The sequence below is a fragment of the Protopterus annectens genome, chromosome 8.part0 (assembly GCF_019279795.1).
Source record: "Protopterus annectens isolate FY-2018-M chromosome 8.part0, PAN1.0, whole genome shotgun sequence".
Taxonomy (NCBI): Eukaryota; Metazoa; Chordata; order Ceratodontiformes; family Protopteridae; genus Protopterus; species Protopterus annectens.
Genome location: NC_056741.1, coordinates 1011814633 through 1011832954, shown reverse-complemented (window position 1 = coordinate 1011832954; position 18322 = coordinate 1011814633). Strand labels below are relative to the sequence as shown.

Sequence of the window (18322 nt, the reverse complement as noted above, 5' to 3'; positions counted from 1 at the left end):
CCTGACTAACGTAAAATGCAGCAGCTATTTTTCCTTGATCCACCCAGCAGGCCAGACATCCTTTAACCTTAGCCTGTTCTAAAGCCAAAACTGCCTTTGATCCTCCATGGGAAAAAAACTATAAAGACAGTTGATAGCAGCTTTAATTTTCAAACCTTCTTCTCGACATCCCCTGACAGCATAGATGAAAATTCTTTTCGTCTTTCTAGTATACAGTAAATCATTTTTCCAAAAATGGTGTGGTGTTCCATTTTTAATAATTTTTCCATTGTGCCACAGTTTTGCCAGGAGCAGCCTTTTCAGCTGTTCTGACTATATCTTCTGCTAATATAAGTTTTGGCTGCTTTCTCATACATATGATGTCCCTTTCGTGTAACAAATTCTGCTGTGGAATAACAGTGCACTTGCTTCTTTGTACTTTAATGAGATCCATTCCTACCAGTATTGTGGTATAACCAAAGATCTCACTTTTTTCCTGCATGTTCTTTTTTTGTAACTGTCTTTTTTGAAGGGGTTCTTGAGTAATCTTGTGTTCAGCAAGTCTTTCCTTCATTTGAGCTTGTAAATGTCTGCAGTTTTATCAGTTAATTTGAATATCTGAATAAAGATTTTCTTCTTTCCAACTTTTTATTTGACTGTATGTAGCCCTGCAGTGTCTAACATATAAACACATCTGAGTACATTTGATTTATTTTTTCCTCTAAATTAATGGAAGTCATTTTGTGTATCAAAACTAAAACTTGGCCACCTTTTGCCAACCTGCTACAAGGCTTTTCCCAACCACAGTATTTCTTCTTTTCAGGATAATTTTCTCTCCCAGTGTGAAAAATTAAAATGGTGTTAACAAAATACAAGTTAACAACTGGGGTAGAAATTCAGTACAAAGCCTTTATATTGGCAAATAACACAGTTGTTAACTTGTATTTTGTTAACACCATTTTAATTTTTCACACTGGGAGAGTTCTTTGTCAACCTGTGCTCAGTATGCAGCCATCTTGGAACTCAAGGTCCTTCCTTTTCCTAAGGGATTGTGGCCCATCCTTTTCCTGAGTCAGAGGTCAACATAGTAGCTGGATTTTATTGTGCTTTGATCCCTGGCTTTGTTTAATGTGATGCATTTAGAATATACAAGAACTGAAAGCACAGTTAGCTGTGCTTACTGTGGAGTTAAGCTGATTAATTTGTTTGTTCAACCTTTTGATGTGCTTTTATTTCATATTTTACAGGTTTACTATGCTAAAAAGAAACGTCGGGCCCAGCAGGTGCAGCCAGAAGACTCGAGTACAAAGAAGGAACGGAAAGTTTATAATGATGGTTATGATGATGATAATTATGACTACATTGTAAAGAATGGGGAGAAATGGATGGACCGGTATGAAATAGACTCCCTGATTGGAAAGGGCTCTTTTGGACAGGTGAGAGTTGCACATAATGCCAAGGGTAGTGCCAGTATTTTTTTCTGGTGACATAACAGCCTTCGTAGTATAACTGGCATTAAAAACTGGGAATTAAAAAGGGGTGTTAAAAATTAAGCTAAGTGTAGCTAAGAATTAAAGGATTCACATCAGAAATATGAACATCTGACACCAAACTGATCACAGTCAAATGTAGCAAAATTCAAAACTGGAATTAATTACACATCAAGCCATCCAGAAATGTGAATAATTACTAGTCTCTAGGTAGAAGTGTTTACCTGCCGTATTGTGATAAAACTGCTGTACTTTCAACTGTACTGTGCTTTTTTCATACGAAAGACGCAAATCGATTACACAGCATTACTCAGTAATTTTGTTTCTACACCACAGCCCATTGCTTCAGGCAATTCTGATGTAATCGTAAGAGTCAAAAAGCAAAAAAAAAAAAAATTGATAGAGGGGGGCATCCCACCCTTTAACTTTTGTATAGTAACTTCACAGTCACACAGCCATCAAGTAGCAGCAAATACCAAAAGTGCACAAACTCCATTATATTACATATGATTTTTTTTTTTTGGCTTGTTTAAGCCGTATGAAATGAGTTCAGTGGTATGAGATTAAAAAATAAGCGTCTTAGTTTAGCAGTCTGTTTTATTCCATTTGCTGTATTCTGTTCTATAGAGTAAATGAGTTTTTTTCTAAGCTGCTGAACTAGGATCCATTCTATGCTGCCAATACAAGGGCCCTCCTGTACACTGGGAGTAGAAATTGTCTATGTGTAATATATTTATGCATGTCAGATTACCAGTTGAGAAAATAAAGAATCCTGACAGAATAAGCTGAGATGTGTTGTCAGTGTCACCTTTTATTCTCACTGATGGGTCAGATCCGATCTCTTGGATCCGTCTCGGCCATTTCAAAAGCTTGAGTTCTTCAGCAAAGCTCATGGGTAGCCGTCCTTACCCATAATGCAACTTCCTAGCTTCCTCAGGTCTCATTTGCCGCTCTGCGAAGGAGGTACACTAGCAAACTCTGTTGCTGTTGCCTCTTCCCTGACGTCAGTGCACCAGGGGTGTAAAAGATGCAGCCGACGCCATTTTCTTCAGTCTTTCTTGCCGCGCGGTGCCCGAAGCATAAGCAGATGTTCATCGTGTTACACTGCATTACACTTGGGTTATCCTGCCGTCAGGCGGTTCCCCAGTCGGCCTGAGTTCCAAAGTCTTGGTCCGGCGTCGGTTGCTGTCGCCTCCTCCCTGACGTCAGTGCGGCAGGGGTATACAAGATGCAGGTGACGCCATTTTCTTCAGTCTTTCTTGCCGCGTGGTGCCCGAAGCAGAAGCAGTTCGCAAGTGCCGGTCTGCCAGCTCCTGAAATTACAAAAATTTTGCAACCGAAGTCTTCTTGAAAGCTAAGTACCCCGTTGGGGAAACTTTTCTTGCCTCAGACCGATGTCAGACAAAGTTAATAATTGTATTTCATGTGGGAAGCAAATACCGCATAAGGATTTTCATTCCCTATGCATGCCTTGCTTAGGCCCAGACCACGACGTCTCGGTCTGTCGTTTTTGTACTACATTCAACAAAGAGTTCGCCCAGCACTATTTTGGCAAAAAATTTAACTATATTATGTCGTCGGATACTCCGACTCCAGTTTTGTCTAAAAAACGCAAAGATAAGGACCAACACATGTGGTCCGCGGCCTCTACCGGCACCACGCCAAAGCCCAACTACAGGTGGTCCGGTTCTCAGTGAGGCACCTACACAGCCCCTGCCTACCGACGACACTTAATTCGCGGTGTCTTCTGTGCCCGAGGTCGCAGGCTCCTCGGCCCACTCCCCGACTACAGATACCGAAGCCACTCTTGGTGGTGAAACTCAAAATGTAGACAGGTCTGCCTTCTCTCAGGGTGTCTTCAGACCTTCCTCTTCTTTTTCCATCAAGGCTTTCACTAAGTCTAAAGCAGCCATGCATTCTAAGAGACCAGCTACACAGGGCCCTTCTCCAGGCCCCATGCCTAAAAAACAGATGCTTAAAATGGCTGAGGATTTAATTACTCTTAACAGGGGTTCTCACCCCCCCCCCCCAGACAAAAGGCCCAGAGTGGAGGAGAAATCCCCCTCCTCTGACCAGGCCTCCATTATTTCAGAGCACTCGGATGAACAGGAACATTCTTACTCCCCTTTTGAAGATTCTGATGCAGAGGAGTCCATTCCCTCTGTCTCCCCTCCAGAGGATTACTCATTTGGGGAAACCTTGCATACCTTAAGGGAACACTTCCACTGGGAAGGCCAAGAGTATTCCGATTCCAAGAAAAGGCTTAGGGATTTTCTCTTGCTACCTCAGCACAGGCCTCTGGCTATACCTCCTGTCTTGGACATCTTAGATGATGTTTACTCGGAGGCCTGCCTTAACCCGGATTCTTTACCTCCAGCCCCAGTCAAGCCTGACAGGTACTACCGGGTTCCTGACTCACACCAATTTTTATACAAAAGCCATGCATCTGACCCAGAAAATTTCTCACAGGGCCCCAAGGGAATTAAGGCCTGCACTGCTAAAAATCCATTACCTTCCGAGAGAGATTCCAGATCTTTAGAAAGGTGGGGAGAAAAGGTATACATTTCAGCCACCTTAACCATGAGGGCATTAAACTGCCAGTTCCATATGTTAAAGTACCAACAGTTTCTGTTATCACAGTTGAGAAGCAAAATGTCACAACCTGAACAACCAGACTTGGAGTTGCAGGATTTGATGCATAGTGCAGAACAAGTGGGTAAACATACCTTGCAATGTGGTTTTGACGCTCTAGAGGCCTCATGTAGAGCTGCTGTTACAGGATCAGTCATACGTAGACATGCCTGGCTCAAGGAGCAAACCTTACCAGATGATGTCAAAGCTAAATTACTAGATGCCCCTCTACAAAAGGATGTATTATTTCGTGTTAAAGCTGAGGAGGTATTAAAGAAAATGGAGGAAAAGGCTAAATCAATGCAAACAGTGAAAGATTTTCTACAGGTACAACCTCCACGTTTCAGTAGAAATTGGCCTTCCAAAAATTGGTCCTTTCCAGTCACGGACAGACCCCAAAGAGGTAGATACAGGCGCCCGAGGGGTAGAGGGCAATCTCAAGGATCATTTAGAGGCAGACAATGGCAAGCTCCTACACAGAGGTGGTGAGGATTGTTCGCAGCCATTCAGAAAGCAAGCTCAATGACTTTCCCCTTTGCATGCCAAGCAAGGCTCAAATGGCAGCACCCTTAGGCGGAAAACTGGCATTATTTTCGAAAAATTGGCATATTGTCACAAAAGACAAATGGATCCTGGACATTATAAACCGAGGCTACAGATTCCATTTTCACACCCTTCCAAAAATGAGAGGCATGCCAAACCTGCCACACAATCAAAGGGCAGAGGCACAAAGACAAATTTCAGATCTCATGGACATGAAAGCTATTCAAGAGGTACCTACTCAAGAGCAAGGTCAAGGTTTTATTCCAGACTATTCCTGGTACCAAGGAAGGGAAAAGATTGGAGACCTATTTTGGACCTATCCATCCTAAACACATTTTTACTCGTACCAAAATTCAAGATGCTCACATTACAGCAGCTTCTTCCCATGCTGGGAAGGAGTCTTGGCTGGTAACATTGGACCTCAAGGAGGCATACCTGCATGTCCCAATCGGACAAAATTGCAGAAGATACCTCAGATTTCTTGCAGGTTCAACCCATTATCAATTCTCTGCATTGCCCTTTGGCTTATCTACTGCGCCCAGAGTATTCACGAAATGCCTGGCATCGGTAATTGCCTACTGCAGACTTCAAGGGATACAAATATGCCCATATTTGGACGACTGCCTGATCCAAGCGGACAGCAAGCACATACTTCTGAAACATCTGGCTTTTGTAATAATGTTGTTGAATTCTCTGGGATACAGTCAACAAAAAGAAATCAAGACTAATACCCTCTCAAAATAATTTTCCTGGGTTCCAGCTTGGACACAAACTCCCAGATGGCCTACCTCATGCCAGAGAAACAGGGGCAACTAACTCAATACTTCAGAAAACTAGCAAATTTCACCAGGCTGACTGCAAGGAAAATCCTGCAGGCTCTGGGATTCATGGCATCTTGCATCCTACTTAATCCCATGTTCAAAGCTGCATATGAGGAAACTTCAATGGTACCTGAAAAACCTATGGTCTCAACACAGCCACAGTTTGGAAACAATAATACCACTGATTCCATGTCTTCAAAAGGAATTTCTGTGGTGGGCTCAAGCATGCCAAAGAAACACAGGTCTCCCATTCTGCAAGCCTCAAGCAAATCAAGTCATCACAACAGATGCCTCGGACTACGCCTGGGGGGCGCACATGACAGATCGGTGCATTCAGGGCAAATGGTCCCAAAAAGAAAAGCACCTTCACATCAATCAAAAGGAAATGCTAGCAGTAATAAATGCTATTATAGCTTTCAAAGACCTTCTGCATCCAGGTCAACTATTGAGAAGGACAGACAACACCACAGTAATGTGGTACATAAACTGGGAGGAACCCATTCATACCCCCTATGCAGGCTGGCCGTGTCACTTCGGAACATGGCTCTGGAATTACAAATCGAACTTCAAGCACAGTACTTGCCAGGCAAGGAAAACACGCTGGCAGACAACCTAAGCAGAAATATGACAGATCCACATGAATGGAAGTTGCATCCTCAAGTTTTTATAGAGATAATACAAGCATGGGGAAGGCCAGACATAGATCTCTTTGCCTCCCACAAAAGTCACCAATTGACAAAATTCTGCTCAAGGGCTTTTCATCCACAGGCCTGGAGAGTGGACGCTCTCTTTCGGTTGGGCAATAATGACAGTTTATGCCTTTCCGCCTCTTCCTCTGCTGCCCAAAGTTCTCTTAAAACCCAGAGCAGACAGACCAAAGATGATTCTCATTGCTCCAGACTGGCCAAGACAGCACTGGTACCCACTCCTGAGGAGCCTGACGCATTCCCCACCATGGACCCTACCTCTAATGCCTCTTCTGACTCAGCACAGCTTCATAACTGTTCACAGTCAGCTGAAAACACTGTCTGGCCGCATGAAAGATTCCTTAATATCACAACAGACCCTACTCTCCAAGGAGGTGCAGGATGTCATTTTGGAGGCCAGAAGGCCATCTACTAGAAAAGCTTATTCCACAAAATGGAAACTGTTTTGTGCCTGGAATGAGAAAAAGGTTTAGAATCCTGGAAAACTGAATTAACCTCAAATATTACAGTATCTAGCTGAGCTGCTAAGCAGTGGACTTTTTTTCCTCCATCAAAATCCATACCTCAGCCATTTCTGCAGAATACAACACTGATCCACCTTTATTCTCTCACCCCCTCTTAAGACAGTTCCTCAGAGGGGCGAAGAATATGAAACCCCCAAGGAAACAACCAATACCTGCTTGGGACCTCAATTTCTTTCTAGAAAAGCTGACCTTGCCTCCCTTTGAGCCAGCTTCCTCAACAGATTTGGAATATTTGTCCTGGAAAACAGCTTTCCTTCTGGCTATCACCTCAGCTCGCAGGGTATCGGAACTACAAGCCCTCATGGCTGTGCAGCCTTTTATCATCTTCCATCAGGACAGAGATGTCCTTCAAGAATGCAACTGCAGTCATAACATGTGGGTTGTCCTGCCTCAGGCAGCCCTCGGTTGGCCGGATTCCAAAGTCTGGGTCCGACGTCGGCTGATGTCGCATTTCTCTCTGACGTCAGAGTGGCTGGAGTACATAAGCATCAGCCGACGCCATTTTCCCCAGTCTTTCTTGCCGCGGTGCGGCAGAAGCAGTTCGCAAGTGCGGTCGGTCAGCTCCTGTATTCTACGATACGAAATCATCAAAAGCTTAGTACCCGTTGGGGACCTTTTCTTGCCTCAGCCGATGTCAGAAATTACTGAAAAAGTTAACAATTGTCTTTTTTGTGGTAAACAAATACCTCATAAGGATTTCCAGTCTTACTGCCTCCCTTGCCTGGGCCCAGACCACGACGTCTCGGCCTGCGTAGCCTGTGCTCGCTTCAACAAGCGTACTCTCAGGCGCCCGGGCGGAGTTCGCTGAAGATTTTTGGCGATAATTTTGCTTACACCATGCCGTCGGATCTTCCGACGCCATAAACTCCCAAAAACCGAAAAGACCGGGACCGACATCCTCGGCCCGCGTCTACCACTGACTCCACGCCAAAACCTAGCGCGAGTGCTCCGGTTCCCTCTGAGACGGTCTCTCCACCGCTCCGAACCGAAGACACCGCATTACCGACGACTCCGATTCCAGACATTACTCCGACGCCAGTTATAGATTTTCCTCCGGATACCGAAACCGAGACCATTGCTGTAGACAAGGTCACTCCTGCACGTGGAGCTGCCAGGCCTCCTATGGCCATGTCTATTAAGGCCTACACTAGGGCTAAGGCAGCCAGCAAAACAAAGCATATCACTTCTAAATCCTTATCTCAGCTGACTCCGGAGACCCAAATTTTGTCCATGGCTGCTGATTTAATTTCCATGATTAGAGGTTCACAGGCCCATCCTGAGAGAGCATCCCAGCCTCCTCCTGATAAAAGGCCCCGGGTTGAACCCTCTAACCCTACTCCTTCAGATGAAGATTCTGAGGGCTCTGTCCACTCTGATAGCCAGGAAGAGCTCTTCCACACCTATGAGGACTCGGATGCAGAAGATTCCATCCCTTCGGCCTCCCCTCCTGAGGATATTTCGTTTGGGGAAGTTCTGCACACCATGAGGGAACATTTCAAGTGGCAAGGTCAGGAATATTCTGATTCTAGGAAACGCCTGAGGACTTTCCTTAAGAAGCCTCAGCACAGGCCCTTAGCTATTCCTCCTGTACTTGATGTTCTGGATGATTTGTATTCTGACTCTAGTGCTACCCCTGATTCTCTTCCTCCTGCTCCAGCCAAGCCAGACAGGTATTACAGGGTCCCAAAAACTCATTCCCATTTATTCAGGGCCCATACTGCTGATTTGGAACTATTTCACAGGGGCCTAAAGGAGTTTCAGCCTCCACCTCAAAAAAATCCTTTGCCCTCCAACAGGGAAGCGAGGTCATTAGAGAGATGGGGCAAAAAGGTTTACACATCCACTACCTTATCTATCTTCTTCTTCTTCTTCTTTCGGCTTTTTCCCGGTTAGGGGTCGCCACAGCGGATCACCTGTCCGCACATTGAATGGCAGTGGAGTTTTACGGTGTCGAGTTGCCGGCGTAACCTTCCACAGAAGGCACACACACACACACCTAGGGCCAATTTAGAGTGTCCAATCCACCTGCAGCATGTCTTTGGGATGTGGGAGGAAACCGGAGCACCCGGAGGAAACCCACACGACCACAGGGAGGACATGCAGACTCCGCACAGAAGGCGCCCCAGCCGAGGATCGAACCGGAGAACCTCTTGCTGTGAGGTGGCACTGCACCACCGTGGCCGCCCTATCCACTACCTTATCTATGAGAGCTTTAAATTGCCTTTTTCATATGTTACAATATCAGGATTATCTCTTAGAAGATTTACAAAAAACATTAGCTTCTCCTGATCCTTTAGACAGGAAGACTTTGCAGGAAGCTGTACATAACACTCAGCAAGTAAGCAATCACTTCCTGCAGTGTGGATATGATGCACTGGAAGCTTCATGTAGGGCAGCTGTGACAGGGGCAGTGATTCGTAGACATGCTTGGTTAAAAGATCTGCCTCTACCAGATCATGTAAAAGCAAAACTTCTGGATGCACCTTTGGAAAAGAACAAGCTTTTTGGTGCAAATGCTAAGGATGTGTTAAAGACCATCGAAGAAAAAGCAAAATCAGTTCAGACTGTGAAAGATTTTCTCCAGGTTCAACCCCCCAGATTCAGTAGGAATTGGCCCTCAAAAAACTGGTCCTTTCCTAATCCAGAAAAGTTTCAAAGGGGTAAGAACAGACGTGGCTGAGGAAGAGGCCAATACAGAGGCCCTTACAGGGGACGACAATGGGAGCCAGGAAAACACAGGTATGTCATTCAAAAAACCACAGATAACACAGACCATGACTACAGACGCCTCAGACCTTGGATGGGGGGCGCACATGGAAGGCAGGTGTATACAAGGACAGTGGTCTCCAAAGGAAACACATCTGCATATAAACCAAAAGGAAATGCTGGCAGTAATGCATGCCATCGAGGCTTTTCAACACCAACTCCAGCAAGGCCATTTAATGATACGGACAGACAACACCACTGTGATGTGGTACATAAACAAGCAGGGGGCACCCACTCTTACCCCTTTGCAGACTGACAATGCAGCTTTGGGAGAAATCACTGAGCCTAAACATCCAGTTACAATCCCAGTTTGTTCCAGGAAAAGGCAATGTGTTGGCGGACAGCCTAAGCAGGAATTTCACAGATCCACACGAGTGGAGGTTACATCCGAAGGCCTTCAGACAACTCACTTCGACATGGGGCAAGCCAGAAGTGGACCTATTTGCCTCTCACCTCAACCATCTTCTACCAATATTTTGCACAAGGACATACCATCCAAAAGCTTGGAAAATAGATGCCCTCTCATTCAACTGGAACTCCCTAGCAATCTATGCATTCCCACCTCTGCCACTGATGACCTCAGTATTACTAAAGATCAAAGCAGAAGCCCAAGGGAATCATAATAGCTCCGGATTGGCCAAGACAACACTGGTACCCACTACTTCGGAGCATATGTCACACCAGGAGGTGGGCCCTTCCCCAGTGGCCTCTACTTTTGACTCAACACAATTTCGAAACACTGCATCCAAATCTTCAGACACTGCAGCTAACAGCCTGGGAGATCCCATAAATAACTTCAGCTTCTCTCTCTCCAAGGAAGTTCAGCGGATACTAACAGAGGCTCGAAGACCATCCACCAGAAAGGTTTACTTAGCAAAGTGGGAAAGATTCAGCAATTGGAATACCAGCAAGGGACATGATGCATCATTGTTGAACATCCCACTCATCTTGGAATATTTGGCAGATACGTTAAAGAACGGCCTCTCATATTCTTCCATAAAGATACATGCATCTGCTATCTCAGCTAGATACAACACTGATCCTCCTGTTTTCTCTCACCCCTTACTAAGACAATTCCTCAGGGGAATCAAGAACATTAAGCCACCAAGAAAGGCCCCAGTGCCAGCCTGGGACCTCAATTTTGTCTTAGAAAAACTGACTCTACCTCCATTTGAGCCAGCAGCTTCAGTTGACTTGCAATTTCTCTCATGGAAGACAGCTTTCCTGTTGGCAATTACCTCAGCAAGAAGGGTTTCGGAGCTACAGGCCCTAATGGCAATACCACCCTTTATTATTTTTCATAGAGACAGGGTTTCATTAAGGACCAACCCTACTTTTATGCCAAAGGTGGTATCTAGGGTTTCTTTAAATCAAGCCATTCATCTGCCTGCTTTCTTCCCCAATCCTGAGAATAAGGGGGAAAGACTGTTGCATACCTTGGACATTCACAGACAACTTCGATACTTCCTGAACAGAACCAAGGCCAGTAGGAAGTCTGAACAACTTTTTGTAGCTTACGCCCCTGCAGTCCAAGGAAAAGCAATTTCAAAACAGACTCTTTCTAAATGGATTGGACATTGAATCAGATTCTGTTATTCCTTTAATGGAAAGACTGTTCCAGCCAATGTCAGACCACATTCCACCAGAGATACAGCCACCTCTACAGCATTCTTAAGAGGGGTGCCTACCAAGGAAATTCTAGAAGCTGCTACATGGAGCTCCATGCATACATTCTCCAAACACTACAATCTCCCTCTATACTCCAGATCCAGAGCAGGCTTTGCTTCGGCAGTCCTGCAGGGTTTGATTGCCACACCATCTCTTTCCTAGAGCATACCTCCTCCCCCAGCTAAGCTATGGTATTCTACCCACATGTTATGACTGCAGTTGCATTCTTGAAGGACATAGTACAGTTTTGTACCTACCATAAATGTAGATGTCCGATAGACATGCAACTGCAGTCAATTCCCTCCCTCCATACCCCTCTATGCCTAGGGTCCACTCCTATCCCTGTTTCTCTTAGCTGGGGATATCTGTTATGGTGTATTTGTTTTATTGCTCATTTATTTGTTTGGAATCCTGTTTTTGTCTTCCAGTTTGATTACAGCCTTCCTTGGAGGGCACCTGGCATCTGGGGCAAGAAACACTGAAGAAAATGGCGTCGGCTGATGCTTATGTACTCCAGCCGCTCTGACGTCAGAGAGAAATGCGACATCAGCCGAAGTCGGACCCAGACTTTGGAATCCGGCCGACCGAGGGCTGCCTGAGGCAGGACAACCCACATGTTATGACTGCAGTTGCATGTCTATCGGACATCTACATTTATGGTAGGTACAAAACTGTACTTTTCCTTACGAACCAACCCTTCCTTTATGCCAAAGGTGGTATCCAGGGTAGCTTTGAATCAGGCTATCCACTTACCTACCTTTTACCCTAATCCTCAAAACAAAGGGGAGAGACTACTACATTCCTTGGACATCCACAGACAGCTGCGTTATTTGGACAGAACAAAGCCTTTCAGAAAAACAGAACAGCTCTTTGTGTCCTATGCTATAGGAGCTCAAGGGAAGCCAATTTCCAAACAGACAATCTCAAAATGGATAGCCCACTGCATACGCTTTTGTTACTCTTTTCATGGTAAAAGTGTACCTGCAGGCATCAGATCTCACTCCACAAGGGCCACAGCTACCTCTGCAGCTTTCATCAGAGGAGTTCCTACCAAAGATATTTTGGAAGCAGCCACTTGGAGTTCTGTGCATACCTTCTCCAAGCACTACCACCTACCATTATACTCCAAAACTAGAGCAGGCTTTGCCACTGCAGTCTTGCAGGGCATCCTGGCTCCTCCTAGTTCCACCTAGTGCCTACCGCCCTTTTCTTAGCTTTGGATTCTACCCATCTGTTATGACTGCAGCTGTATGCATGATGAACATAGTACAGTTTTGTACCTACCATAAATGTAGATGTTCGAGGGCTAATACAGCTGCAGGCCAGGTTTCCCTCCCTCCTTCCCCTCTTGGGACAGGCCTATTGGCAAACACCTCCTCGTACAACCTGATTGGGGTATTTATTTGTGGTGTATTAGCTTGCAACTACTGTATTTTGATTATATAGCATTCCGTTATTATATAAATTTATGTATTGCACCTGACATCTGGGGCAAGAAAAACTAAAGAAAATGGCGTCTGCTGGTTCTTTTATACCCCTGTCGCACTGACGTCAGGGAAGAAGCGACGACAACAGACGCCAGACCTAGACTTTGGAGTTCGGCCGACCGAGGACCCGCCTGATGGCAGGAGAACCCCATCTGTTATGACTGCAGCTGTATTAGCACTCGAACATCTACATTTATGGTAGGTACAAAACTGTACTTTCTTTAATCTGCCTATCTTATCCAAAATTTGAAAATCATGTTGCACTTGTTAGGTGTTCATAGACTGCTTCTACTTAAATAGGACAAAAGAAGTTAGAACATCTGATCAACTATTTGTCTGCTTTGCAGATTCCAAATTTGGTAAATCAGTTACAGAAGTACCTTTGACAAGATAGCTTACCAACTGTATATATTTTTTTTTTTTTACAATAAATTAGGTATCTCATTTACCAAAACCTTTGAGCCCACTCAACTAGATCTGATCTTGAGGGGAAGGGCAGGCTTTGGCTCTGCCATGCTCAGGAATATCCTTCCTTAGAGTCCACCAGAGATTTCATGTAGCTGTTGAGGAATGAATGAAAATTGACATAATCAGATTAAAGTTGTGTACTCACCATAACATTCCATCTGTGTTGTCCATTTTCATTCTTCCTCAACTGATCTCCCACCAACCCCCTACCATTTAATAAATGATTTCTGAAAGAATAAGAGTTTATAAAGACACCTGTAGGCCTTCCATTGAGCTCCAGTTACTGTCTTTCTATAGCCAGAAATTGATAGTAATATTTCTTACTTATTCTAATCTAGCAAACAAGATCTGAGGTATGTTAGGGGTTGGTGCTTTATGGGTAAGGGAGAAGCTCGAGTTAGGGGTTGGTGCTTTATGGGTAAGGGAGAAGCTCGAGAGTTTTATGATTACTATGAGCTTTAGTAATGGCCAAGTCTGATCCGAAGGTCGGTTTCTGAACCCAACTATTGAAGAGTTAAAATTGACAACACAGATGGAATGTTATGGGGAGTACATAACTATTTCTGAGCACTTGTTTTCTGAAGATGTGCATGACATAATGTGGGAAGCCAGAAGATCAATTACCAGGAAGTCCTGCCTGGCTAAGTGGATAAGATTCTCCCTTTAGGACTTCACAACGGCATTATCTCTTTACAATAACCATCCACATTTTTAGTAATGCACCAACAAAAGCTGCTGGACATAAGTATCCCTTGTAGTCAATAACCAAATTCCTGCAAAATGGACAAAAAGGTGGGAAAGCAAATTTGAGTTTCAATGACCGTCTAGCCCCGCCACATGCAATATCCAGTGGAAGAGGCATATGAATTGAGAGAGAGATGAGGAGACTGGCATGGCAAAACTAATTGAAAAACTAGATTGTAGAAATAATTAAGTGGAATAATGTCAGACTGTGAAATAAGTATTTGAAAGATGTGAACGATGCATTGAACAGATAAGGAGTAATGATTGTACTCCAAAAGACCCAACAAGTGATTTCCAGAAGACCAGCAGAGTTGGATACTGTCAAGGAAAATGTATCTGATAAAAAACCCCTGAGCTGGAAGGTAGGGCTAGGAGAGAGAACCTATGGGTGTACTAGCATCCTGACAGTCGAAGGGAAGGGATTGTCAAGGCTTTAAGGAAATAACTGTGTATAAACTGGATTTGATAAATTTTGAGGTACTTATGGACAGTGCACATAGAATCATCATCCTAGTTAACAGGCTGATGGAATACTCTGCAAATGATTCTATTTAAATGACAAAGCCACCAGATGAAAGTGCTCAATTACCAAAACTCTGGACGAAGGGAAGCATTTTGCAGATTGATGACTCCAGAGTTTATGTTGACAGTGACAACCAGAGCCAAGAGAAATTAATTCCTATCTTTCAGAAATGTGGAGCAACATGTTTGAAATTCAGGCTGCTTTATCTCACAAATCTAAAGCTTTTTTATCCCTTTGGGTTCCAAGTTTGTTTGAACAGAGTAGGCTCAGAGAAGAGAGAGAATTTTATGAAGAGTGCCATACTATATCTCATGGTAAGTATGCTGAAGGAGAAGAAAGTAGCAAAGGCAGAGGGAAAGAAATACTACCATTTAATCCATCCAGAGTTTTGGTAAGTGGAGCTCTTCCATCTGGTGGTTTTGCCATTTAATTAGAAACAGTTGTAGAGCATTCCATAAACCTGTAACTGGGGTGATCGTGTGTTTAAAAGAAAACAGAAGAGAAGCAAGAAATGAAAACTGCAGATGAGGATCTGTGAAATTGTTAAGGTCTCAGTCTAACAGCGACTAGAAGAAATTCAGAAGGAACTGTAATTATTTAAACTTTCGTCTGGTGGTACATAATGTGTAAAATGCACAGTAAATGCAGGGTAAATGTGGCCAGTTATTAACTAATGCAGTTACCTGCAACTGACCACGGAGAGTTTGTTTAATTTGATAACGGGATTTCTTGGTTTAAATGCTTTCTCTAAATAAATAATGGCCATATGTTTATTGGCCCTAAATATTACACTATATTTGAGGCAGAAATTATTGCTAATGGCAGCCATAATGATATTTTTTGAAAAAGCGATACATTTTCATTGGGATGGGATAGACAAGATTTTGAGTGGTGAATGGGAGGTATCCCTTCATAACATGAGATTAAAGAAAGGAGTAGGATTCCTAGGAAAGGCTGACTTACTAACTCTGTAAATGTGACAGCAAGCAGCAAAGTACTGGGGTTTCTTTCTTAAAGGAAGATGCCCAGGTCATAGCATCAAGTATATATGGAGAAGAAAATACATGGGGCAAGAACTCCTCCATTAAAAATTAATATAGAGGTAAGAAACCTCTGAAAGAAAACAGGCATGTATTCTTTAAACTGTACATGGGGTACTGAATAAAGCAGGCAAGGTGCCTAAAACTGGAAGGAAAATCAAAATTGTACCTGCTTGATGGAAGGGAGGAGTGGTTTAACACTATATATATATATATATATATATATATATATAATATGGGTCTACTTTCATAGACCGAACGTACAAATTACCGACACTCACTAACCCGAGACTAACTTTCCGAAATCCCAATTGACTGAAATAGTTAATTACCGACATTTCATTAATCAACAATGCGTACATATGAGGAACTTTCAATTTAGTAGTTGAGGTAATTACTGAACATTTAAATATATACTGAGTTTATTGTGCATATTGTTTTACGTAAACATGGCGGAAACTTCAGATCATGCACTAGGAATTGTGGGTCATGTTTATCACTGTGTTTTGTCGCAGAGAGGAAAAGAAATGCTGCTGATAGAAGGATATTTGTACCATCTGGAGAGAAACCGTCAGAATAGACGGTACTAGGGATGTAAAGAGAAATCAGTTATAAAATGTAAAGGTAGAGCTGTGAGTACTACACTAGCGGAAGGTGAGCAACTGTTAAAATCTGTAGCGCACCATCAAGATGGACTATAATATTGCAGAATATATGCAAATGTTTAAAACAAATAAATTGTATTGATTTAATGACCGATGCTGGAATTTACGTACTAATTTAAAGATGTATTTATTTTTAAGTGAAGAAATCAACTTATAGCGTTTGAAGTAAATGCTGGATTACTTTCATTTATGCACTGGATTACATGTGCATACTTTAAAAAATGTTGGTAATATCAGTGTCGGTTTACATACTACTCGGCGAAAGTAGTTGTCCGGTGATTTGGGGTCGGTGACGGTAATGTCGGTAATTCGTACGTTCGGTCTATGAAAGTAGACCCATTTATATATTTATATATATATATATATATATATTTATATTTATATATATATATATATATATATATATTTATATATATTTATATTTATATATATATATATTTATATTTATATATATTTATATATATATATTTATATTTATATATATATATATATATATATATATATATATATGTATATATATATATATATATTTATATATGTATATATATATATCTATATATATAGATATATATAGTTATATATATTTATATATATAGATGTTCTTAAGTCTCACATTGCTGCAGTCATAACCTGTGGGTAGTCCGCTGTCCTCGGTCGGCCCGAATACCAAAGAGCTAGTCTGGCGTTGGTCATTGTCGCTCAGAGCTGACGTCAGTACGTAGTACTTAAGCGCATGACCGACGCCATATCCTCAGTCTTTCTTGCCGCGTGGTCCGAAGCAGAAGCAGTGTTTGCAAGTGCCGTTCGGCGTTCTGAAATTTTCATTTATCGAGTTTCAGACCGAAGACCAAGTTGGGCTAAGTACCCCGTTGAAATTTTGTCTTTTCTTGCCTCAGTTATCCGGATGTCAGAAAAAGTTAATAATTGCATTTCTTGTGGGAAACAGATACCTCATAGGGATTATCATTCTTTCTGTATTCCTTGCTTAGGGCCTGAGCACGACGTGGTCGGGTGTCGCTTTTGTGCTAGATTTAATAAGCGCACCATTAAACGGAGATTAGATTGTGCCAGGCTTGTCTTTGGTAAGCGGTGTAACTATAACATGCCGTCGGATCCTCCGACGCCCGCTACTGCTAAAAAGTGTAAAGACAAATCTTTGAGGTCTAAACCGGATGAGTCGTCCGTTGCGGACGCCGGTTCTACAGAGCCTCCGGTTGAATCTGTGGATCCTGCAGAGGGTTCGGCTGAATCCCAGGGGGAACCTTTACTTTTGCAGGAGTTGGCCTCTCAGGAGGTAGGCCAGGCTGAGGGTGCTTCTCAGGTGTCTGTGGTTCCATCCTTACAAAAGGTTATTAGGCCTTCTACTTCAGTGGCTAAAGGCCATGCTAAGGCCATACCTTGTCTTGTTGGCCCTGGTCATAGTTCTAGCTCTCCAGCCCCTGTTCCTAAAAAGCATATGTTGAAAATGGCAGAGGACGTGATTACTTTGATCAGGGGTTCTATGCCCCCCCCAGAGAAGAGGCCTAGGGTGGAGGCAGATTTAGAGGGAATGGATCATTCTTCAGACTACTCTGATTCCTCAGCTGAAGAAATTCAGGATTTCCCTTCCTATTCAGATTCGGATGCAGAGGACTCCTGTCCTTCTGCTTCCCCTCCAGAGGATTTTTCTTTTTCTGAGACCTTACATTCCATGAGGGAACATTTCAAGTGGGAAGGTCAGGATTTTTCAGATTCTCGGAAAAGGCTTAGGGAATTTTTGTTTTTGCCTCAGCATAGGCCCTTGGCTATTCCTCCTGTCTTAGATGTTGTTCAGGATGTTTTCTCTGAATCTTCCCTTAATCCTGATTCTTTGCCTCCTGCCCCTGTTAAGCCAGACAGGTATTACAGAGTTCCAGAAGCTAATAAGTATTTGTACAGGAGTCCTAGAGCTGATCCAGAAACTATTATTCAAGGTCCGAAGGGTGTTAGGGCTTCTGTGGCTAAGAATCCAGTTCCTTTGGATAAAGATTCCAGAGCGTTAGGTGGGGGAAAAAAGTGTACACCTCCTCTACGTTAGCTATGAGGGCTTTGAATTGCCAATTTCATATGCTGAAGTATCAGAACTTTTTTGTTAGGCCAATTGAAATCTAAGGTGGATGCTTTATCTGAGGGCATAGAGTGTAAGGAGCTCCAGGAGTTGGTTCATGCATCAGATCAAGTTGGCAAACATTCTTTGCAGTGTGGTTTTGATGCTCTTCAGGCTTCTTCCAGGGTGGCGGCTACAGGT

The 18322-nt window shown here is 43.2% G+C and overlaps 1 protein-coding gene across 1 annotated transcript in view; it reads left to right on the top strand.

Annotated features, from left to right (window-relative positions):
* The window catches only part of LOC122808389 (dual specificity tyrosine-phosphorylation-regulated kinase 1A-like), a 337526-nt gene that overhangs the window by 133965 nt on the left and 185239 nt on the right, over nt 1-18322 (top strand). Inside the window, exon 2 of the mRNA XM_044079355.1 lies at nt 1227-1415. Coding sequence (XP_043935290.1) covers nt 1227-1415 — 189 coding nt within the window. The remainder of the gene's footprint in view (nt 1-1226; nt 1416-18322) is intronic.